The 26,063-nt window shown below is 33.7% G+C and overlaps 2 protein-coding genes and 1 non-coding gene across 3 annotated transcripts; all 3 read left to right on the forward strand.

Annotated features, from left to right (window-relative positions):
* On the forward strand, window positions 1-812 carry LOC120579497 (uncharacterized). The gene is made up of 4 exons (XM_039831900.1): window positions 1-211; window positions 315-411; window positions 505-632; window positions 724-812. Exons 1-4 carry the CDS (start codon window positions 1-3, stop codon window positions 810-812), a joined length of 525 nt encoding a protein of 174 aa, XP_039687834.1.
* A 2,664-nt stretch (window positions 813-3,476) lies between these two features.
* On the forward strand, window positions 3,477-7,315 carry LOC25490487 (eukaryotic translation initiation factor 5A-4). The gene is made up of 5 exons (XM_013603917.3): window positions 3,477-3,686; window positions 4,998-5,120; window positions 5,215-5,271; window positions 5,384-5,458; window positions 6,821-7,315. The coding sequence occupies exons 1-5, from the start codon at window positions 3,564-3,566 to the stop codon at window positions 6,923-6,925; spliced, it is 483 nt and encodes a 160-aa protein (XP_013459371.1). The 5' UTR covers window positions 3,477-3,563; the 3' UTR covers window positions 6,926-7,315.
* Window positions 7,316-19,193: 11,878 nt separating this feature from the next.
* TRNAQ-UUG (transfer RNA glutamine (anticodon UUG)) lies at window positions 19,194-19,265 on the forward strand. Its single transcript has one exon. It is a non-coding gene; the product is annotated as a tRNA-Gln (tRNA).
* The last annotated feature ends 6,798 nt before the right edge of the window (window positions 19,266-26,063 follow it).

Raw genomic sequence — 26,063 nt, forward strand, 5'->3', positions numbered from 1 at the left:
ATGGTTCAAGAAGGGGGTACATATCAGCTTGAAAATGCAATTGTAGGTTTTAATGAAAGTCCTTATAAGGCAACTTCACACAAACATAAGCTTAGTATGATGCACAATTCAACTTTTACCAAAGTACACTTGCCTGCTATCCCTATGAACGTTTTTGAGTTCAATCCATTCAATGAAATTCTCTCTTCAACTGTCGAGGAAGTATCTACGGGTAAGACTTCAATTCTGAATGTGTGTTGTACATTATTTCTACCTATAAGCATTCGTTTAGGAATTTCATACATTTGTTTTTGCTTTTGTATACGTAATTTCAGATGTTATTGGTCATGTAATTGAAAGAGGTGATATAAGGGAAACTGAAAAGGACGGAAGGAAAAGCAGGGTTATTGATCTCACTTTAGAAGATCTTGAGTAAGATTTGTCTCTTTCTTTGTACCTGGTTGTAATATAATTTTAATATACCTTATGTTCCTGAATTGATATTTTGGTAATATTTTATTACAGAAACAACTGCTTGCATTGCTCTCTTTGGGGTGAACATGCTGACAAAATTGTGACCTTTTTTGGCAACCATGACAACGACACACCTACTATATTGATATTGCAGTTTTGCAAGACACGCATGTATTTAGGTATATCGTGTTTTAAGTTTGTGCTTTCTGCTGATATCAACAATGAAATGTGAAATTATGTTCACTTGCTGTTGATTTTTTTAAAAATTAGGTGCTATGGGAATTGCTAATGCCTTTAATGGGACTAAGCTGATACTTAATGGCGATTTGCCTGATGTCGCTGTGTACATGACACGGTAACCATTTACATTTTTATATGCTTTAGAATAAAGACAAGTTTTTTTGGTCGTAATTAAGTTGTATGGAGGTCTCACCACTCTTCTATTAACATTGGTGCCCTTTTATTAGAATGAAAAATGCATCAATACAGTTCACCCGAAGTGTCAGCCAAATTTCAACGAACAGCTCCGCGTCTTTATCAGATGACTTGCTCAACACTAACCGAATGACAATTGAAAGCATGATTGAGTCAACTGAGGTAGCTATCTGTTTATTGAAATTTTTAGATGTCGTTTTGGATTCATCTTTGTTATTTTTCACATGGACAGTTGTACGTCGCAATATCACGGGTTACTTCGAGGGGTGGTTTAAAGATATTGATTAATGACGACGACGGCGATGATACCGATGTTGCATCAAGTGTGATCTACAGATAAATTTTCCATAATGTGTAGGACTTTTTTGTGTACTATTCATTTTCTTACTTATTGAAACTATTTGCATGTCAACGAACTTCAGTTTCCCTTTTAAAATTATATGTTATGTTAAAGTAACAGGAACTACGTACTAAAATTATGGAACAAAAACAAAGTCTATGGTAATTGACATTTTGCTTTGATTCACGACAATTTTTACATTCAAGTGAACTACAGTGTCTTATTTTTTCGGTAAGTATTAATTTTTTAAATGACACGTGCGTTAGCACGGGTCAATGGTCTAGTAATTTGCTAACAGTTGTTTAAATTCCCTTATATTTAGATTACAGTTAACCACTCTCATTTCTTTTTATCGTTATCCCTAAATAAATAAGTTAATATCCTTTACTTTTTTTAAAAAAAATAAACACTTTTTTAACACATCACTAACGACCGCCTAAAATGAGGTTAAAGAGTAATGCAAATATTGATTCTTAATAAAAAAAATATATATATCTTCACTATACTGCAATTGCAAGGTTGCCTTGTTTTATATAACAGATAAACATATATTATATTTTCATAATAAGATCCGGCAATAAAAGGCAATTTCATTTGATCATAAACTAATTTGGAAGTTGAAATAGACAATTGGATTCAACATCACAAACAAGATTGTTCATCAAATCCCCCACAGAAAAACCAACAGAAACGTAATCATTAGAAATTAGAAAGAAAAAAAACTGAAACGGCTAAAACATTTACGCATAAATCCATACCAGTCAAGTTTTGGATTGCCATCAAGAGTTCAACGCTGTGTCCAGCCATTGCAAATTCGGAATACCAAAGTGGAGATTTGGAAGATGATAGACATGTTATGTATTCAAGTGTATATATAGTGCATAATTGAAGGCATAAAGGATGTGTTTTTCCAATACACAAAGTGCATTAAATGCAAAACTCCACTATCCAAAAAAAGGGAAGGCGACATAGTATGAGACGTTCAATGATTCTAGGTGACTGTTAAACTCAAACAATTAAACGCAATGGGAACAAATAAGTAATCTAATCAACGTAATATTGAATTAATATATTCCATTATATAAGAATAAACAAAAAGAGTTAAATGTTTTTAAAATGACAGTCCCAATCACCTAATAATTTGCTAACAGTTGTTTAAATTCCCTTATATTTAGATTACAATTAACCACTCTCATTTCTTTTTATCGTTATCCCTAAATAAATAAGTTAATATCCTTTACATTTTTTTTTAAAAAAATAAACACTTTTTTAACACATCACTAACGACTGCCTAAAATGAGGTTAAAGAGTAATGCAAATATTGATTCTTAATAAAAAAAAAAAAAAAAGATATCTACTATACTGCAATTGTAAGGTTGCCTTGTTTTATATAACAGATAAACACATATTATATTTTCATAATAAGATCCAGCAATAAAAGGCAATTTCATTTGATCATAAACTAATTTGGAAGTTGAAATAGACAATTGGATTCAACATCGCAAACAAGATTGTTCATCAAATCCCCTACAGAAAAACCAACAGAAACGTAATCATTAGAAATTAGAAAGAAAAAAAAACTGAAGCGGCTAAAACATTTACGCATAAATCCATACCAGTCAAGCTTTGAAACACCATCAAGAGTTCAACGCTGTGTCCAGTCATTGCAAATTCGGAATACCAAAGTGGAGATTTGGAAGATGATAGACATGTTATGTATTCAAGTGTATATATAATGCATAATTGAAGGCATAAAGGATGTGTTGGAAACAAAAATAATATGGAGAAGTGGGAAGCTGTATTAGTCTGCATAGGATATGGGAAATGTTGTATTAAATACAAATGACAACATACACATCACGTTTACTATTTTCAAGCAAAAAATCAGGAAAACATAACAATAGAAATTTCAATTTCAAAACAGACATATTAGTGGAGGAAAAAATTAGAGGGTTAAATGAATAACAACAATTAAGGTAAGATAATTAGAGGGAAAATCTAGGTTAACTTATAACATACCTAATAAGCATTTAGAATAAGAGATAAGAGATGTTTGTTAGGATTAGTTATATAAATAAAAGAAGATAAAGATGGTTCAGCTAAAAAAAAAATATATATATATATATAATTAAAAGATCAAAATAAAAAACAATATGCCTTATTTGAGGGAAAAATATACCTCGAAAAAAAATTAAAAAAAATTGATTAATTATTTCGTAAATATATAAATTCACACTCTCTTCGTATTCTCCGCCTTCAAAACACTCACCGGCCTCTCACATCAAATTAGGTTTCGAGACAAATCGGAGTCGAGTTGAAACTGTCATTCATCATCATGTCTGACGAGGAACACCACTTTGAGTCAAAAGCCGATGCCGGAGCTTCAAAGACTTATCCTCAACAAGCCGGAACCATCCGCAAAAATGGTTACATCGTTATCAAAAATCGTCCCTGCAAGGTTTTATCCAATTTCATTCTCTAAAGCTTGATTAGTTTGATTTAATTATGATCCTTTGCATTGTTTTTGTTTAGGGTTTGATTGTTTTTGTAGGGTTTTATAGTTTTTTCTCTTCATGATTTTGTTTGTGTTTGGTGTTTAGCTTTATAGATCTATTATTTCACATAAAATAATCTAGTATTTTGTTGTTGGTTTAATTAACTGAATATAAAATTTGTTTTTTTGTTTGTTGAAAATCGAAATTTTATGTTTCGTGTGTTGTTTCGTTCTGTTATGGGTTGTATTTGTGATTTTGCATGTTTTATTGTATTGTTGTTTGACAGTTTTAAATTTTGATCGATTTGCAATCACTAGATATTGAGGATGAAGAGTCAAAACCCTAATTTCGCAAGTGTGTGTGATTGGAGTAGGTTATTAGAACAGCGGTCCTTGTTGTTTTGTTCTGTTTTAGAATTGTATTTGTGAATTTTCATGTTTTATCGTATAGTTGTTTGAGAAGGTTTTAAATTGTGGTCGTGATGCACAATCCGTTGGTATTTGTGAGGAAAAGTAGAAAACCCTAATTTTGCAGAGTGTGTGTTTATGACTGTTCATCTTGTATTGTTTTATTGTTTGTTAAAGGTTTGAAGTTGCGGTGTGTTGTGACTGTTTGATATTGTGGAGAAAGAGTCTAAGTCAAATGCGGTTGAGCGGTTGATACAACCGCGATTAATCGATGTCGTTGAGACTCGAGACATCAAAAACCTTAATTTTGTGGTGTGTATGGTGGTTGTGAGTTTTATGTAGAACCTTTTGAAGTGTAGCTTTGGTTGTGTTTGGAAGGATTTGTGTGGTCTTTTGAGTAGTAATTTTGGACTTATGTTTGATTTTTTGTGTTTGTATGGCTGTTTTGGTTTTTTGCTACTTTGGAGTTTACTTGATAATGTGATTGATGGGTGTGTATGGATACTTTTATCACAGTTTATTTTTATTTTTTTCTTAAAAAAAATTTAGTTTTTGGGTTGTGGGTGTGTGTATGGATTTTCTTATCACAATTTTTTTTTTTTAAAATTAGTTTTAGGGTTGTACTTGTGAGTGTTCATGTTGTATTGTGCTGTTGTTTGGATAGATTTTAAGACAAAAAATCCTAATGTCACGGTCTGTATTGTGGTTTCATTCTATTATTTATAACCTTTGAAGGGTAGCTTTGGTTGTGTTGGAATGGATTTTCGTAGTTATTTTGGATTGATCGTTGTTTTTGTACTTGTTTTGAACTTTGATGGTTTACTTGATTCCATGATTGATGGGTTTGGATGGATTCTTGTATGGCAGGTTGTTGAGGTTTCAACTTCAAAGACCGGTAAGCATGGACATGCTAAGTGCCACTTTGTTGCAATTGATATTTTCACTTCTAAAAAGCTTGAAGATATTGTGCCCTCTTCGCACAATTGCGATGTACGTAGACGTTTTCTTTTTCATGATGTTTCTTTACATCTTTGATTCCTTATTTTATTTTTATGACATTTTTCTGTGTCTTTTTGTCTCATAGGTTCCCCATGTGAATCGTACCGACTACCAATTGATCGATATTTCTGAGGATGGATTTGTAAGTTGAAATATTGTTTCTTTTGATTTTTGGCAATTTGTTTGATTCAATGACTGGTCTTGATTCTATTGTTTGAATCTCTTTACTGAATGATGTCATTGAATATTTATAGGTGAGTCTGCTTACCGAAAATGGTAACACCAAGGATGACCTGAAGCTTCCTACTGATGACAATCTGCTTACTCAGGTTTGTGGGAATCTACTGCTTTGTTTGTTAATATTCACATCCTGCAAAAGTATGCCTAGCTTTAGAACATTTTTTAGGTTTTAGATTCATATTTTCAATTTGCCAAATATATCTTTACTGTTTTACCTGAATCTTGTTTTCCATATCAGAATCATCATTGATTCCCTTGATTGTTCTATTCTTTGGCTCAAATTGGTTAGTTTTTAGTTAATAGGAGTTCTTAGCCTAAAAAGAGTTTTAGTTTATGGTTCTTCAATTGCTGATGAAGTTAATGACATGTTTGGTGTGAGGGAGCTGATTCCTCTCATTGAAGTTTTGTACAAAAAAACGGTTGAAACATATTTTTTTTGCATTGTTTGTGTTACAAATACTTGAAAACAAGAAATAATGGAAATATTTGAAAACATTAAGCAAGTGACAACAAAGTAATAGTTGTCTGATAAAAGTGAAAATGAGAAATGAAAACAAAATGTTCTCAAATCATACCGGCCTTAAAGGAGGGAGTGTCTTAAAATATTAAGATGTAAAAGTTAAGTATAAACTTTTCTTTTGCCATAGTTAATTTTCACTTAAAAGAGAACTTGTCGTGTAACCTTTTCTTATGCCATTAATTAAGATTCAGAAGTTAGTTTTAACCTTTTCTTTTGCCATAAAGTTTATTTTAACTTACAAGAGAACTTTTATAAAATTCATAATTGCTGTATGATGTTTTTAATATTTATGTTTCTACAAGTGTTCAATGGGAAATTTATATGTGCATGTTCTGAGTTTGAGTTTATCTTTACGTGATGCTCTATTGTGTTTATCTGTTCATTGATTCTTTGTATTATTTTTGAAACTGTGATGTTTTATTGTATTATTCCTCTACCTGAGATGTTTTATTGGCATATTTGGTGCGTTTGTTTAAAATCTATTTTTTGTGCAAAACAATCACTTGTCATTTTTAAGTGTTTGTTTAGGATTTTTAGAAAATTCATTTTATCAAAAAAGAATCTATTTTGACTCTAAAATGAAAAGCTATCAGGGTTAGCTTTTCTCAAAATCCATTTTTTCAAAAACAAAGAGGTAACACATGAACTAGTTAAAAATGAGACGTTTTATCTGTGTATTGTTCCTCCCAGTTCTGAGTTTGAGATACTTTATTTTGGTTACCTGTTCATTGTTTCTTCGTATTATTCCTCTAAATGTTCTATTGTATTATTCCTCTAACTGAGATGTTTTATTGTATTATTCCTCTAACTGAGACTATTTATCGGCGTATTGTTCCTCTAAGTTCTGAGTTTGAGACGCTCTATTCTGTTTACCTGTTCATTGATTCTTTATATTACTCTTCTAACTAAGATGTTTTATCGGTCACTGCAGATCAAGGAAGGTTTTGCTGAGGGTAAGGACCTTGTTGTGTCTGTGATGTCTTCAATGGGTGAGGAGCAGATTAATGCTCTGAAAGATATTGGTCCAAAGAATTAGCTTCAACTACCCATTTGTTGCTTCTATTTAACTAAATCATATTTTTGTATTGTGTTATTGTTCAACCCTTTGGTTATGGACACTGGTCAGACTAGTCTTACCAACTGTGTTTATGGATGTGACACAAACTCTCTAGCATTTTTCTGTTTCCATGCTGTTCTGAGTTTTTCTTATAAAAATTACAAGTTTGTTAAATTATTTTTGTTTTGCTGTATTATGCATTTATTCTAGAGATATTCTGTGTGCATCAACTACAAAACATTTGAATTAATGTGCATGTAGGAAAATAGTAATAATTCCTACTTTCCTACTAGGATTATACTAGAGTTAGAAATTAGGATTTTGTAAGCTGTGTTACTGAATATTTGTAGCTTCTAGTGCTATTTGGAAGTTGTTAAAAGTGTGTTTGTAGTTTAGCTTCAGATGCTTTTCAGGTTTTAATGCATTTATGAATATCTGGGATGTGTATTGTATGCTGTAGGGAGTACAGACGCACCCCGCCTTTAGACCGATTTAGTCTGTGTCAAATTAATAGGAGGTTCAATGTAACGCCTTTGTTCACCTTTTTGTCTTAAAATTATTGTAATGAAACCCTTTGTGAGCATTATTACGAGGGGATATGAAGGTGGTTTTTGATGACATATGGTGGTCCGATTAGTGGTGCAACCCATTGATGAAACGACAAAGATTTTCCTTCCAAACTTGTTTGGACTGATACAATAATTTGGTTGCAGTAACACATGAAAAATGATGTTTTGGTCCCTAAAATACTGAAAATGCTGCCTCTATATACAACCATAGGAATTATTCATGGATACTTGCATGAATTATTCCAATATATCTTTGATCTTTAATATTTGTGCGTCTTTGGATGTTGTTGATAATGTGGATATGATTCATACTCATATGGAATATAAAAGTTGTTATAACCAGGGTCTGCCATGGTTTTTTGATGGAGAATTGATACAAAAATAAGTAACAAGAAAAAAAAATTGTCTAGCAAAGAGAGGTTAGTGCAAACCAAATCTACACAATAATAAAAAGGGGTAATAGTTACTTTGGTCTCTGAATGTAATGAATAATTACAATAGTCCCTTAATGTATCAAAGTTTTAAAATAGTCCCTAGTTGTGCACTCTCTTAGTCAAAATAGTCTCTTACGCTAAAATAATCTCTCAATACTAACAATAACTCTTTTTATATAAGGACTGACATGAAAATAAGTTAGTATATTGAAGGACTTATATGACAATATTAATGAAGCATTTTAATATAAGAGACTATTTTGATTTACGAAGTGCACAGTTAGGGACTATTGCGAAGTTTCGATACATTGAAAGACTATTGTGTCTACTTATTACACATTTAGGGACCAAAATGACTAATAAAAAGTAAAATAAACAAAAATATTTATAGGTTATGTCTAGTTTTGCCTAGCAAATTTTGTAGAACACAGACAAATATTTTACAAATACTCAAAATAATAAAAAAATTATTGTAATGTACACACGAGTCTCTGACAACGGCGCCATTTGATAAAGAGGATTATACTAAGTATGCCAGTTTATGAAAAATAAATTGTCGAACCACAGAGACTCGTGCGACATCAAACCCATTCAACAACTAAAATCCTTTTGAGTATAAAAGGATAAGAGTTTGTTTGTTCGTGAATTGGTCTTTGCAATTTAAATGATAAAACAAGAGTAGAAAGATTATATTTTCGGGATTAAGCTTCGTGAACTATTCGTCAAATATTGTTCCTTAATCGATTATATACTCCTTTTAATTCAATTCTAACTCCACCCTTTCCTCAACATACACCTCCGTCTAAGGTTAACGATGCGAGATCCATAAAACAATTGACTTCTGATGCACAACGGAAAAATAATTGATTGTTTCTATAGCATAAGCCCAAAAAGTTATACATGAATATAGACCTACCTTAAATCTCTCGGGCGATAGCAGCTGTACATAATTTAAACCATGTCCTTTGATAACTAGCATTACTAGGGTCTGACTAAATCAAAAGATCAATTGCAGAATCTATATCATCGGCAAAACATTAAGAATGGATTTAAACTAAAATTATAACGAAATAAAATTCTTATATAACCTGCCAGATTAAGGGCCTATTTAAAACACTTTTTAAAAACACTTTTTTTAGTTTTTAAAAATTAAAAAATTAAAAACTTGTTTGATTACCTATTTTTAAAATATAATTTTTGAAAAGTGTTTTGGGTTTTTTAGTTTTGAGAACTAAAAAAGGGAAAGAGATAAAATGGGTTTTACTTTTTTATATTTAGTTTTGAGTTTTTAAAATAGAGAAAAAAAGTAGAAAAGGGAAAACACGGAGAAGTGGTTGTTTTCTCCAATGGCATAGTTGTAAATAGGTTCAAAGTTCAGGGGTATTTTCATTTTTTTATCAAAAAAAAATTGGATTAAAAATCATCTCTCATTTTGCAGAAAACTTACGCAGAACACAGAGAGAAGCGAAAATGGCGATTCTTCTCTGATCTCCGCCGTGACTTTTCTCCGATCTACACCGCGCTTCTTCTTCTCTGCGGTTTTTTCAGGTTACATCTCACACTTGATTTTTTCATTTTTACATTACTTTCTATTCTTTGATTCAGAATTTTGCACCTAATATAGCGATATTTTACTTGATTTTGTGTTTATTGGCGTTTAGATCTATGATTTTCAATATTAGGTTAATTTGTAAATTTTAGATTGTGGTAGAATTCGAAATTTGTAATGCTTTTTATATGTTCTTGTGTTAGATAAACTCTGATTCATTTTGATAAAAAACTTATTTGCAACTTATATGATTGATATTTTCAGCTTATTTACAGCTTATAGATCTGGATTAAGTTCATGTCTAGATAAAAAACTTATATGCAGCTTATAGCATAAGTGCTTATCATAATAAGCACTTATTTATAAGCATAAGCTATTTTTATAGCAAAATAGAAAACAATAGAAAATAAGGTTAAATTATTTTTCTAATTGCTATAAGCTGTTTTTATAAGCTATATTAATGAACTAAGAAATTATGAATATAATTTGAAATCAACTCATGAAAATTGTTAAACATTATTTAATTATGGCTTCTATCAACTTGTATCAACTTGTATCTTTCAATGTCATTAATAAGTTACAACAATCACACGGATACCGGATACAAAACTCGCCAACGGAAATAATTTCAAAATTTGAAGTAATTGAATGTAACATGAGTCAATGTTGTGTTAGTGCTAGATAGTGGACATGACTTCAATTTGAAGTGTTCATGTTCTTAAGTGTAATTAGATTTCAGCTAGGGTGGCATTTAATTAATTTGTTAATACTGATAGTTAGTTAGTCAAGTGTAACCTATTGTACTTATTAGTGAGTTGATATGAGTTATAAATAGTGCTGCATTTGATTTTCAGTCATTCAGATAGACAATCAATAAAATGAGATCATTCTCAAGTTTTCATAATATTCCTTTTTCTAGTTCTTGTGTGCATTGATATGCTTGTTCCCTAACAAATGACTACATATTTATTTGGCTTACTTAACATATGAATTTTGATCCATGTATTGTTTAATCATTTGTTAACATAGACATGTAATAATTTGTTAACTGGACCTTATTGATATGACTCTCTCTTTGCATATCTGTTTTAGACATGAATCTCATCATGAATCACGATTAATTATTTGAAGTGGTGCAGGTAGAAGGATTTGAAGTAGCATGAAAAACACTAGCCACCGTCCCCGTTTCACTGCTCCTGCCTCCTCATTTGTTGCGCCTGCAGCCTCTTCATTAGCCGCGCATGCCTCCTCCTCGGTCGCTCCTGCTTCTTCTGGTGCGCCTGCCATTGCTGCTGATGCTACACAGGTAACCTACCTTCATCTCAGCCCCATGTCTGCAAAATATTCTCATTCATCTACTGCAGTTGCACTACACCGACTCTATTTTGTTTTGGTGAGGCGTCACAGTTTAGTCATTAATTAAAATGTGCCTTAGTTGGTTGAGTAGAGTAGATAAATGTTTATGAACTAGTCCCTTGAGTCTCGATTTCCAAGCAATTTGATTATGAGACTTTTTTCTGTTTATGAACTAGTTATAAAATGTACGTTAAACTTTGGTTCCATGAGTCTAATAAAACTGTGCACACAAGGAATAGAACACAAATGAACTCTCTGCTGCTACCTTGATTTTATTTGCTCTCTCTGCTGCTACTTTTATGATAAATCCAATATGGTATATATAATCATTTGGTACATATTGGATTCTTGCTCATTCTTGATCCAAGTTTTGTTCATTGCGCTAAATTAATATTGTGTTTCAATATTGTGTTTCTGAGATTGACACATATTGCATTTCTTCACTCCATATTGAGTTTGTTTGTGTTTAGCCTATCTAGAATCATGAATCTTGATCATTCTTTGCTTCTAATTTCATTGATTCTCTTACTTGGGAACCTTTCTGTTATTCTCATTGTATTGATGATATGCATATATCATTTCAGGTACATCCCAAAGCTGCACAGTTTCAAAATAAATGGTGTGACCATTGTAAGTTGTTGGATATCATATTCAACAAAAATAATGTAGCTGGAGTACTTCATCATTCATCTACCCAAGACCCACCAAACACAAATGACGAAAACGAGCTTGATGATCAATACATTAACAATGGGAATGGGAGTGCTAATCATGTGCATGTTGATAAGGATAGTTCATATGATGATCTACATGAAGTTGAGCGCATCACACGCAGTGAAAAGCGACAGATTCATGTGAGATCCAAGAAGGAGTCTACATCACATCATATGAATGAGGCACTTGCAGCATGGGCTCAAGTTTCTTTGGTAAGAGCTGATAGGTTAAGAAGGGATAGGAGTGCAGAGGCTACTTCGCGTGTAACTTCGGATTGTTCTCTTACCAAGTGTGTGACTGCTCTCGATGGACTAGAAGACATTTCAGATGATTCCTATGGAAAAGCTTTGGAAAAGTTTAAGGATTCTGATTGGAGGGAAATGTTTATCGCCATGCCTAATGAGAGGAAGCGTGGATGGGTACTTAGGCTCTAAGGATATAACATGTATTTGTTTAGGTTCTAGTGATGAGACATACTTATCATCTTTAGTGATCAAACATACTTATCTTAGTATTTGTTGAACAATTACTTGTGTGTTTATTTACATGATGTTGCTGAGAATTGATATTGTAAAACCTTTTATTTTCCTCTTATCGAGTATCGTGTTTTTAAGTTTTATTGTTACTTTGTATGACAAGTTATAACTATAACTGATATTGAAAAAAGTGATGATTCTGCTTCTGATGCAAGTGATGATGAATTTTTGGACTTTGTCTTATGTGGTATCATTTATGACTATCATCATAAACACTTTGACAAATCAAAGGTTTTGACATCTTCATTGTCTGGTCGTGAGTTTGTTGCTGAAGTGTTAAATGGGTTTGGAACTAACTGTTTTGATCTATTTCGAATGAAGAAAGAGTGTTTTCTTAATTTCTGTAATGAACTGAGAGACAAGAACTACTTAAGTGACTCAAGGGATGTGCTTGTTGAAGAGAAAGTTGCTACATTCTTATTCATAATTGGTCATAATGTTCGTCATAGAGTTGCTTCAAACCGTTTTCAACATTCCACATAAACAATTTCAAGGAAGTATTAAGGGCAGTGTGTCGATTAGGAAAAGAACTAATAAAGCAAGATTCTATGGAGTTGCCTAATAGAATTAAGAATAATCCAAAATATTATCCTTGGTTCAATATGTGTGTAATTCATATTATTGTTATTGTAGTTGTATATTTATTTGGTTGTTGTTTAATTATCCGTATAATTTGGATTATGCCTTGTAGAATTGCATAGGTGCAATTGATGGTACACAAATAAGTGCATGGGCTCCTGCTGAGAAACAAATTTCATGTAGAGGTAGAAAGGCAACAATCACTCAGAATGTCATGTGTGCTTGTGATTTCAACATGATATTTACATATGTATATTCGGGGTGGGAAGGAAGGGCACATGATTCTAAAGTTTTACTTGATGCAATTACAAATCCAAATGCAGGATTTCCTTGGCCACCTAAAGTTAAGTATTAATATCTAACATAAAGTTATGCAGTTATATTGAGGAAATTAACAAGTAGAGCTAACATGTATTTTATTTGATGAAGGTTCATTTTATCTTATTGATTCTGGGCATCCATGTACCAGATGTTTTCTTCCCCCTTATAGAGGTGAAAGATATCATGCACAAGAATATCGAGGTTAAGGTAGACAACCAAAAAGTCCAGAAGAGTTATTTAACTACAGGCACTCGTCTTTAAGGATGACAATTGAGCGCTGTTTTGGGGTGTTGAAAAACAGATTTCCTATTTTAAAGTTAATGCCTTCTTACAAACCTTCAAGGCAAAGACTCATAGTAACTGCTTGTTGTGCTATTCACAATTACATAAGCAAGTGGAATTTGCCTCATGAGTTGTTTAGGATATGGGAGGAAATGGATGATATAGAACTTAACAAGGTTATTAAAAACTTAACAAGGTTATCTGATGAAGGTGCAGCTGAGATGACAATGGATAGGAATCATCTTAGAGATAGGATGTGGGTACATCGTCATAATTAATCGAACTAATTACACTTTTTTTAGATTTTCTTATATGCAACAATGGAGTATGGAGTTTTGTTAGTTATTTTGCGGATGATAGTTTTTGTTTGCTTATTTGATGTTTATGTTATCGACATTAATATGCTATAATATTTTTATGTGTTTCATATTTTTCAATTTTGTATCGCTTGAACATATTATGACTTCATATCTAAAAAAATTATCTATTTTGTGACTAAATTCTACATTTAACCATAGTACTTGAAATTTAATTTGATTGGTAACTAAGGATAAAATTATAAGAAAAATACAATTATATAAAAGGTAATATAATTTATATAGGTTACAAAAAAGATTTTAAAAAATTTGATTACCAAATAAGTTTTCTAATTTTCTATTTTTTAAAGAAGAAAACTTATGTACAATTCCTTAGGTGCTTTTTGTATGGTTCTTAACTAAAAATACATATTTTTTGGATATAACAAACTTTGAGAAAATTATGGATTTGAGGAAATCATGGTGAATTTAGTTAAAAACCATACGAAAAACACCTAAAGAATTGTACATAAGTTTTCTTCTTTTTTAAAACTGTTTTTGAAAATTATATCACCAAATGGATTTTCTAATTTTTTTCATTTCTAAAACAGTTTTGAAAAGTCACATTACCAAACAAGTTTTTTCTTTTTCTCTTCTTGAAATCCCTTTTCTAAAATTAGTTTTTAAAACATATTTTGAAAACTAAAAACAAAAAGTGTTGCAAACAGGCTCTAAGTATCTACGTTATAAAATTCTTAAATTGTAAAGAACAAAGATCATTTCTCTTGTTGTAGAAAACTTGATGTCTTCCAAGTGAATGTACTTCTTGACACTCCTTAAACCAATAAGAAAGGTTTCTTCACTTCCTTCACCTCCTTTGCCGCTCGCTCTTTTTCTTTCATTAGGTTTTGTAAGTTTTAATGTGTGTAGATAAGGTGACAAAAATCTGATCATAGGGCTGTTACATGGAAAAACTGGCTTTGCCTTTGCAACTTGTTCTGAGCTGTTTTGAGTTGTCTTTCTTTAAACCGACTGTTTTTTTGCTAGGCACACTTCTTGTGCTCAGTGAAGCTGACATGATATGATTCGTCGTTAGGCCTTTTTCTTAAGAACCCAAACCAGCCCACTGAAATTAGTACCGGAGAGAATCAAACATGAAACCTTGACATAACTAAACAATCTATCTAACTGAAAGTATAGCAGACAGTATAGCTGTTAGCAGTGGACTTTTCTTCTTTGACTTGAGTATTAGAGTGTAATCCCCCCGGATTGGTATATATTGACCATTCATAGTTTGGAAACTAAATGAAGAAAATGTTCTGGGCGCAAAGCCTTGTGAAAATGTCTACAATTTGAGTTGCAGAAGCAATAGGCGACAAACGCGTAAGGACAACAATTGATTTCTCATAGAGAATATGGTAATGTATGTCCAAGTGTTTTGTGCGCTCATGAAATATGGGATTAATGGCGATATGCAAAGCACTCTGGTTATCACAATTGAGAATAGATTGCCTATATGGCAGAATTCCAAGATCAAATAGGAGATAATGCTACGATAGAAGTTCACACATTGCAGCAACACGAGAGCAATACTCAGCCTCCGAAGAACGAGCAACAATAAATTATTTCTTAGAATGCCAAGAAACAAGAGAATCACCAAGGTAAAAACAATAATTACCGATGGAGCGACTAGAATCCAGACAACCATCCCAATCAACATCTGCAAACCTTTAAGATGAAGAGGATGTTGCGAGGAAAGCAAAGACTTTTGTACGGGGTCTCTTCAAATACCTCAAAACACGCCGAGCAAACTTGAAGTGTAGGTATTTGGGACTGCTAAGAAACTAAATCAACTATTGAACAACATGGGAAATGCAGGGATGAGTAGTTGTGAGATACAAAAGACATCCAACAAGTCTCATGTACTTGGTGGTGTCTAAATGATGAATCCAGGAGAAGGATCTAATGACGTAGTGGCACCTTTGGAGGAAATAATTTAGTTTCTAGTAATTTATCTTATATTTTATGTGATGCATATATTCCAATGATAAATTTTAGATTGTATTTCCGAACTTGTAATGTCTTTGAAGACCTCTTGAATCTTCATTTCATGTCTTCCCAATTTTTCATGAGGTGTCTTGCTTTGCCATATGATGTGATTTTTCAATAGAATACTTATAAACACCTAAGAATTGATTAGTTTAATTACATGACTCAATATCAAAACATAAAAAAATTTCCCTCGAACAATAAGAAACTTGTCTAAAACTCCTCTCATCTTAGGAGAATAACTACTATAATGAATAAAAATATGCTAAAAATAATGTAATCAGTCTTTAACCTTATGGTTTGATTTGTATAAACTTTTCTTAACGATTTTATGTTCAATTTTTATTAGTAAAAGGTCTCAATCTTCACTGAAATATTAAGGGAAGGTGTACCCACAAAGCAAGTACAAACATGGGGACTGCCTAACCAAAGCGTTGTTTGGATTGAATTTCAATAACTATTCCTCAAATGCTTCCTCTTAATCAATTGTATACTTTTTATGCCTCAAATATAACTCCATCCTTTCCTCAGTGTACGTTTCCAAACTAAGCTTAACGACGAGAAATGACATAGAAACAACTAACTTCCAATACTCAATGGAAAAATAGCCGATTGGTTATATGGTCTATGCTCGAAAAGTTATACATGAATATAGACCTATCTACGATCTCTCGGGAGATAGCACCTATACATAATCTAAATCATGTCCCTTAGATAGCCAACATTACTAGGGCCTGACTAAATCAAAAGATCAGTTGTGGCACACTACATCGGCGACAAAGCCTAAAGAAAATATTTGAACTAAAATTATATTGAGAACATAAATCATATACAACCAGCCAGACTAAGATTATTATATAGGCTCCTACCTATTTACATCCAATCCCAACACAAGAGGGAGTTTACTTACCCATGTGTTGAATGAAAAACATAAGAGAAGTGTTGAATCTTAGAGTTCCAAGCATCCTTGGCCGTCCAATAGGTCCGGCCACTCTCTCTCTCTCTCTCTCTCTCTCTCTCTCCAAGCAACAATGGCATTTTAGCTTACGGTAAAATGGGAAGTAAAATAGGTTACATCAAAACAATGATTTGGGTTTATATATGCTACAGATAGATAATGATCTAATCAAACAAGCATCCTTGGTCGTCCAATAGGTTCAACCTCTCTCTCTCTCTCTCTCTCTCTCTCTCTCTCTCTCTCTCTCTCTCTCTCTCTCTCTCTCTCTCTCTCTCTCTCTCTCTCTCTCTCTCTCTCTCTCTCTCTCTCTCTCTCTCTCTCTCTCTCTCTCTCTCTCTCTCTCTCTCCTCTCTCTCTCTCTCTCTCTCTCTCTCTCTCTCTCTCTCTCTCTCTCTCTCTCTCTCTCTCTCTCTCTCTCTCTCTCTCTCTCTCTCTCTCTCTCCTCTCTCTCTCTCTCTCTCTCTCTCTCTCTCTCTCTCTCTCCTCTCTCTCTCTCTCTCTCTCTCTCTCTCTCTCTCTCTCTCTCTCTCTCTCTCTCTCTCCTCTCTCTCTCTCTCTCTCTCTCTCTCTCTCTCTCTCTCTCTCTCTCTCTCTCTCTCTCTCTCTCTCTCTCTCTCTCTCTCTCTCTCTCTCTCTCTCTCTCTCTCTCTCTCCTCTCTCTCTCTCTCTCTCTCTCTCTCTCTCTCTCCAAGCAACAATGGCATTTCAGCTTACGGTAAAATGGGAAGTAAAATAGGTTACATCAAAACAATGCTTTAGGTTTATATATGCTACAGATAGATAATGATCTAATCAAATAATGATCTCATGTATGATATAAATTTAGATACCTTTGTTTGCAATGATGCTTTCCACTCACTTTGATCTTCACTATTCTTCAATTATTTTGATTTCTCTTGAAGCAATCTCTTTCCATTTCACCAATTTAATTTTGAAGTGATGTGAATAGGAAATAATGTTTTTGAGTAGATAATGGGAGGAAAAGATAGAAACAATATTTAGTACACTTTCTTGTACCACCCGCAAGTTTGGGATAGTAAATTGCCATGAATCCTAGTGGTTTGATGAAAAGTTAAAGTTGAATAAAAATCTGTGTTAAGAGGGAATTTTTTGGAAGTTGATATGAATGTGCTCTCTTTGATTCAATAAAAAAAAAATTGTTGTCTTTCATAAAAAAAAACTGATGCCTTTTCATTTAAAATAAACACCAAAAAGTAACGCCTTTATTAATAGGTATAGATTAAAAACATCGAGACTCATTTTGTTTATGAAAACGATGAGTTTGATTACGATGATATGAATCTTACTCATTAAGATGTTACTAATATGATTTTCTTCTTCCCCACCTTCAAGGACAAGTTGGTTGATGCAAGCGGGATGAGGCCAATAGAAACACCAACCATAAAACAATTATAGGGGTCGCGAATGGAGGTCATCAATTCAACACATGCTGCTTTTGGGTATCCTGGGTTTCAGAGAAGGAAAAGGGTTCGTTGAAAAAGGGAAGATGAGTTCGATGAAGAATAAGAGAAGAAGGGTTCTATGAAGAATAGAAGAATGGAGTAATTGTATGCTTCTGGTTAATAAATTGTTTTGAGTTTTTGCAGAAATTATGCGTTGGTCGCCGACACGGTTGCAGCGGTTTCCGGTGCGGTGGTCGCCGGTGAAAGTTCTCCGATCCCAAAATAAATATATGGGTTTTGTTGCAGACATGATGGGGAAGAATAAAATCATATTAGTTTTTTGAATGGAGATTTGCGGTGGCCGGAAAGTAAGAGAGAAGGTGGTGGTTAGGGTTTTTAAAATCTTACCAATCTAATAATAAGTTGGTGGCTTTTTGAAGAGGAAGAGTAGAGTAGTCCAATGGTGGTGGTGGTGTGGTAAAACGAAGTTGGACGGTGGAGTAATGGTGCTGAAGTATTTTGATGGTGGTTCAAGAGGGAGAAGATGATGAGCGTATAGAGAAGAAGAAAGAGGAGATAGTTATGTTTTTTTTTTTGGCAGTAAAATAATAATAATAATGATAATTATCATATGTTGTGAGTCCAGGGTATGTAATGTGTGCTTTTTAAATCCAGTCGTTGATCACATATATTAACTGACACGTGGAAAAGAGTTAATAGATTTTGCAAAATATTAACGAAGAGGTCCAAAATAGTAAACGACATAAGATTTATGGGACCAAATTAAGACATTTTATACTTAGAGGACCAAATTGAAAATCAAAAATAAGTTAAGAGACCTAATAATGTATTAAGCTATAAATTTATTATGTTTCTTTTTATTTTTTGACAAAAATTTTATTATGTTTCTTGATTTTTAAATAATTACTTATTTCCTTAAAAATAATGGAGAAAACTTAGGTGCAATTCCTTAGGTGCTTTTCGTATGGTTCTTAACTAAATTCACCATGATTTCCTTAAATCCATAATTTTCTCAAAGTTTGTTATATCCAAAAAATATGTATTTTTAGTTAAGAATCATACGAAAAGTACCTAAGAAATTGTACCTAAGTTTTCTCCAAAAATAATAACTAATTATTAACTTATATTGTTATGAAAAATTTATTCATATTGTCTTTGTATTTATTTAAACTCACAAATGGGTTCTATGGTGTAGTGGTTAGCACTCTGGACTTTGAATCCAGCGACCTGGGTTCGACTCCCGGTAGGACCTAGTTTTAATTTTTGTTATGAAAAATATTTTTTTTTATTGTTATTGATTTGATTTATATTTTCTATTAGAAACATTCAGTCTCCTTTTCTATTAAACTAATGTCATATGATCTTGATTTATTGGCATTGGTTTCCAATTCTCCCAAGGTTGTGAGTAAATTCTTCAAACTATTTTGATTAAACACCTTTACAAAGAACACTTGTTAGATTTGAAATCTAGGTTTCTAGGGTGTTATATGATATTTCAAGAATTTGTGTCTCTCAAGAATCTTGGTGGAGCATCATAGATCTAAAGAAAAAGTAGGCATTTTTTGTCACCAAATGTAATTGTTGGGGTTGTTTCTCAAGGCCTCAAGGTTGAAGGGGATTGAAACTAGGTTGATAGAAAAGAAGATTTCTTGGACAAGAAGATCGATGGATAACATGCTACCATGAGTTTTGAAAACTTTTTAAGATCCAACTTCAAGAAGGCTTGAAGATTGGAGGTTTTGGAGTGATTACTTATCATAGAAGATTTATGATTGGTTGGATTCGTAAATTGAAGGAATCTTTGTAGTTGACAGTGTAATTTCAAGAACATAATACTGGAATACCATATAACTTTTTCTATGAAGTGTGGAGATACCCCATAGTGAGGACGATTGGGGGAACAACTATAAACATGAGTGTTTTATCGAACCTTCTCTTTAATTTCTGCAATTTAGTTTGATATATGATGATCATAGATTAGGTTAATTTTTCTATGAGACTGATGATTGAACATTGTTAAAACTATCTTTCTTGAAATATTTTGTGAACATATTTGATAGTTTAATTACCACTCATACTTGATGATTAGCTTGAAGGTGAAAAACACAAGAAGGGGGGGGGGGGGGGGGGGGGGGTTGAATTGTGTTTTCTTTTTCTCTTAAAAAATACTTCTTCTGATAAAACTTCAGAAGCAGTTTGATTGCTTCTGATGAAATGATCAGAATCAGATTGCAGCGGAAAAGAACAGAGCAGAGAAAAGAAAGACAAAGACACAAGCAGTTATCCTGGTTCCTTCCACAACACGGAAGTAGTCCAGTCCCCCTTGCACTTCCAAGGAGATTTACTATAATCACAAAGATTACAAATGCTCAATACTTTCTAAGTATGAGACTTCACAAAAATGTTCAAGCACACACGCAAGAGTCTTCCAATGCTCAAGCACTAAGCAAGAGACTTCTAATGCTCAAGCACGCAGGCAAGAGACTTCTGATCAAACAAAAATACAGAGAATTGAGTTTGACTTGAACACTTGATATACAATCAGTGGTGTTCACAATACAATACAATAAAGACTCTAGACTTTGAATTTCTAAGATGTATCAAATCAGTGCAGAAATTCAGTGTGCTTTGTAGAATCAATTTGACAGAGTTTTGGCGCTTTTGAACTTGTATATCTCTATATTTTATCTTCAAGTCTTCACTCCTTTATATAGAGGTGTGAAAGAGACGTTGAGATAATCAGCACGTCTAAAGAGTCGTTTGAAATCCTTTGATCATCCACCAGTAATCCTTTGCCTGATTTGGGTGTAGTCCTTTGAAGAATAAGCTTCAAATTCATTCCCATCTTGAAGGTACAAATTCTGCAGGCATGGCTGTTGTCTTGTCTTGTAGCGTAGACAGAAAACAGAGTAGTGGAGGTAGTGGTTGTACACTTGTACTTTGTCAACTCTATTAACGAGAGACAAGTGCTCAGTGCTATCCATATATCCGTTGATACCTCCCTTTCAATTCTTCGTTCTTCTTGGATAAGACTGAATTGAGAATCAGCTACTTTGAATCTTCAGTTTGATTAAAGGATCAAACGTAGCTTCTGGTGAAGATATTGCTTCTGATGAAAACCTTTGCTTCTGATGACCTTCTGCTTCTGATGACGTCATCACTTCAGAAGCACTTCAGCTTCAGGAGCAGTTTTCTTCAGATGCTCAGAATTTCTTTTTCTTTCCATTGTTCTTCCAAGACCTATTGAAATAACTTGAGTAGCCTTTGGTCCTGTACACTTGAACAATTATTAGTAATAACCAATTGACAATTTTTAATACCTTGTTATCATCAAAACTTAATAAGGTTCATTGTGAAACACATTTTGTTCCAACATAGCTTTGTCTATAATCTCATCATATATCATATCTTGTGTTTCTCTTTGTTAGCTATTAATGAAGACCTCTTTGTTTAGTTTTATGTTTTTGATGATGTTCCTTAGCATAGCTTAGATAGTTTTTTGATTTTGATTAAGTAGCATGTTAAAGTACCCTAGAGTTTGATCTTGTTGTTTTGTGTCGTCTGAAAAAGTGTCAAAATTCATTTTGAATCAGTTTGAATCGACTCATTATAGTCTGAATCGATTCACTTAGGTCTCTGACTTTATGTGAATCGATTCACATCTATTTGAATCGATTCATACATGCATCATTTCTTTTTTGCTTGAATCGTCTCACAAAACTCTCTGACTTAAGTTGAATCTATTCATATTATGTTTTAATCGATTCAATCTTCATCTGGGCACACTTGAATCGAGTCATATGCTCTTTGAATCGTATCATCCTTCATACTTCTCTGATGTGTCTTTTTGCTGTCTGAATCGATTCAAACATTTAGTGAATCGATTCAACCTGTTGATTTTTGCGAAAATTTAGTCTTATCACCTCTCTCTATAAATAGCTTCATCCTCATAACTCCAAAGGCATTGCATCATTTGGATCTATTCTCTCTAGGCTTCAAAATCTCATTGCTCATACATTCTTCAAGATTAAACACTTTTTCTTAGAATCACTTTGTCTTTGAGTGTGTAGATTCTCTAGGGTGCTAAGAGGGATTGTAAGTTGGTTCTCTCAAGAAGATTGATTGGGCTTAATCAAGGCTTCGAAGGAATTGAATAATCTCATTCCACCTCCAAAGGGCTTGGGGGTCTTTCTAACCGTTCTTGATATCTAAGGGGGTTCGTTTACTCGACGTAGCATTGAAGACTCGAGTGACGAGATCGAAGGAGTGCACGGGTAATTCAAGGATCCGAAGATTCAAGGAGCACCAAATTCAAAGGGTACTTGAAGTTTGGGGGAGCTTTGTTTTACATAGGAGTTGAAGAATTAGGGCTTTAATTTGAAGGAACTCTTGTAAACATTGTAATCAACTTTTCATACATAGTGGATGACCTTGGTGAAGGCGTACTTCATCAAGTAGAGTAGACGTAGCCCTTAGCGAGGACGAACAAGGGTGAACTACTACTCTCTCTCTCTCTCTCTCCCTCTCTCTCCCTCTCCCTCTCTCTCTCTCTCTCTTTACATTTGTTATAGCACTTGATTATTTGAATAATTGATTAGTGGATTGCTATTTTTGATCTAAGTGTATTTTCTCAATAAATTAATCTAAATCCTTTTGATTTAGGTTAAAACAATTTCACTTGGATCAATTAATTGCAATATCGATTCAATTATTCAAATTCATGTGTTTCGTGTTTTCAATTGATAATTAGGTTTATTGTCACATAGGTTTGGTTTGAAATTTTATATTGTTTTCTATCTTGGTTAAGGATTGTTAATAATTGATTGGGCTAAACTTCACTTTTCGCCCTCTAAGTTTCAAAATGTTGCGATTTTGGCTCCCTATTAAAAAAAATGGCAAAAGTGACCCCCTATATTTAGGGAAATATGCTCTTTTGACCTCATAACATAAGGGAAATATGCTTTTTGACCCCTTATCTTTACAAAAAGTTGCGATTATGGCCCCTTTTTTGGGACATGTGGTGTCTTCTCAGCAATTTTGGGATGAAGGGGGCCAAAATTGCCATTTTTTTTAATAGGGGGCCAAAATCGCAACATTTTGAAACATAGGGGGCGAAAAGCGCACTTTAGCCTAATTGATTGTGTCAAAAGATTTGTATCGTGAATCTCTCAATTCTAAGATAAAATCTTATTCCACATATATTTGTTATTTGTTAATTCATTGGTTGTGATTGTTCAAGCAAATTTCAAATAATCAATTTCAATAAAACTTGTTTTTATCACTTCTCCACTAAAGTTTTTCAAAAGCGCTATTCACCCCCTCTACCTTGGTATTCAACTAGCCATATAGAACAACAATTAATTGTTTAAATTTAAGTTTTGCTTGAGATTGCCTTTGTATTGTAACTGTATTGTTTTATTAAGTTGATTGATCTATAATAATTCAAGAGTGAATCTCTTGGTCAAACTTTGAATCAATATAATCACATATTGTTTTCTTAGTTTATCCTAATTGCAACTGTATGATTTTCGATAGGGAATTCGAATATGCAATGTTTTCAAACCAAGTTTTAATCTTTTTTTTTTTAAGAATCTATTCATTCCCCCTCTAGATTCTTATCGTTATCGTCACATCTACTAACAAGGCATAGGTGGGAAATTGGAGCATCAAAGATGAATGTTTTCCAACCTGCTTCCGGTTGTTCTACAATATGTTTTATTTTTCCCTGATTATGTATTCAATTACTACGAGTAACTAAATACCTTAAGATGAAACACACTTAGTGCTTAGCTGATCCAGCAGCTCATCAAACTCTTCTTCAGATCCATCCACTGATCAAGATAGTGAATAGGAGGTGCAGGAACTGTTCTGCGAAGAATCAGTGTCTGAATCTCATCACTAAGCCTGATTAGCTATTCATCTATATACTCAGATTCTAGGATGGTGTCTGGGATTGGTGTTTGAGATGTAGAAGGTTTATTTGAGGCTGTTTGATGGTCAGAAGAGGTTAGGTCAATTATTGGTGGTTCTGGTTGTTGTTGTTGTTCTGTTGTTTGATGGTCAGAAGCAACTTGTTCAGAAGCAGCTTGTTCAGGAACAGTTTGTTCAGGAACAGTTTGCTCAGGGATGGTTTGGGGTTCTGTTTGTTGGTTTTCTAAAACAGTCTTTTCAGGGACTGTCTTAGAGGCTTTTGTAGGTGTAGGTTGCATTTCACCACCTAAATGTTTTTCTAGATTGTGAAGGGTTGAGGATTCTTGTTGTTGGGGATTTCTGAAGTAGTTGCTTCTGAAACTACTTCAGAGGCTCTTTGTGGAGTTTGGTCATTTTGTGGGTTTGTTTGGTTAGGTTTAGGGTGTTGTACACTAACAGGTTCTGGAATTTCTGGATAAAGTGGATGAGTAGCAGGCAAATTGAATTTCTCACAGAGTTTAATCCTATTCTTAGAAAATTCTATTTGAGTTTGCTCATAGTCAAATGTTCCAAAGTCTGTTAGTTTGGTAGGTTTGGTTTTTAGAAGTTTTTTTATGTGTTGGCTAAGGGGTTGGTCATCTGATTCAGTTGATGATGATGAGGGTGAAGAGGGTAGAGTAGGAATCTGAGTATAGATATCAGTTTTGGATGATATACCTGAAGAGTGAGCTTCTGGATGAACTGCTTCTGGAGCTTTTAAAATAGGTTCTGAAGAAGTGGCTCCTGAAGCTTGCTTATTCTTCAAGGCTTGTGATAGCAGAGTTGCTCCATACTGAACAGTTTCTTGCTCTAACTCAGATGCTAAAGCAGCAATGTCAGGAGTAGGCACATACCCTGCAGCCTTGAGACGCTCATCCCTTTGCTTCTCATACAGTTCCTTCATCCGTTTCCTCTCTGCTATCTTGGATGCAGAATACTCCCTAGCATATTGCACTTGTTCCTCAGAAGTTTCAAAACTGGGCATGACTATAGGCTCAGTATGAATAGTTCTCTTTGCTTTCTTAGGACTTGACTCTTCTTCCCAGTTATCTTGAAGCTCTTCCATCATTTCCTCCCTACGTCCTTTAGCTGTCTTCAGATTTCTTAAAATTGAAGATCTCTTCCTTTTAATGGTTTGAAGAGCAGCTTCTCTTTTCTTCTTAGGACTCTGAGGTTTTTCAGACGCAGCTTGTTCAGAAGCAGGCTGTTCTGCTGTTTCTTGAGCACTCCTTGTCCTTTTCTTGATCAGTGGGACTTCAACCAAGTCCTCCACTTCCTCTTGAATAGTGGACAATGCTGATTTTTCCTTCTTAGCTTTTTGATGCTTCTGAGCACCCTTCTCAGTAGCATCATCAACAAGATACTCTTCCTTGGTGATCTGCTTCTTCTTTGACTTTCTGCCTTTGGCCACAGGCAAATCACCACCATACATCTCCTCAGGAACATCTTTCAAGTTAATCTTCTTCTGGTAAGTTTTGTAGAAGTCCAATATGTAAGCCCTTTGCACATCCAGGGGATCTTTCTTGCAGATAGGGATGTGATGAGTGACTAGATCAGATATGGCATCAGATTCATGCATATTAGAATCTAGTTTCTTGTAAGCATTTGTTGGAATCAATTTCATCTTCACAAGAGTTGATCCATTTATTATCTTTCCAGTGACTGCTCCCAGCTTCTGGTTATCATAAATGCCAACATCCTTCAAGGCACTTAATATTCCTCCTTCTTGAAAGATTACAGAGAGCAGCCTTCCATAAGGAACAAACTTCCTGTTCTCCATCTGACTCTTCTTTAGTTCCTTGATCATGTACTTGAACATGTACTTAGGAACATTCATCGTGGTTTCTTGAGTGATGGTGTGATGCAGGAAAACCTTGTGTCCTAGTGAAGGTTGATCACTTCCTCCACCTTTGGGAAAGATGTTCTCATTTTGGATTTTCAGAAGCATCTTCTTCTCCATGCTTAAGGTGCTGTATGATTGAGCAACCTTAGACCCATAAATGGTTTCATTTACAATTTCCTTCCAGGAGCTGGTTCTTGGATTAGGAATCTCTTCTCCAAAGTATTTGCCAGAGGTATCCCTTCCCATGGCTTGAGCAAT

The sequence above is a fragment of the Medicago truncatula genome, chromosome 3 (assembly GCF_003473485.1).
Source record: "Medicago truncatula cultivar Jemalong A17 chromosome 3, MtrunA17r5.0-ANR, whole genome shotgun sequence".
Classification (NCBI taxonomy): domain Eukaryota; kingdom Viridiplantae; phylum Streptophyta; class Magnoliopsida; order Fabales; family Fabaceae; genus Medicago; species Medicago truncatula.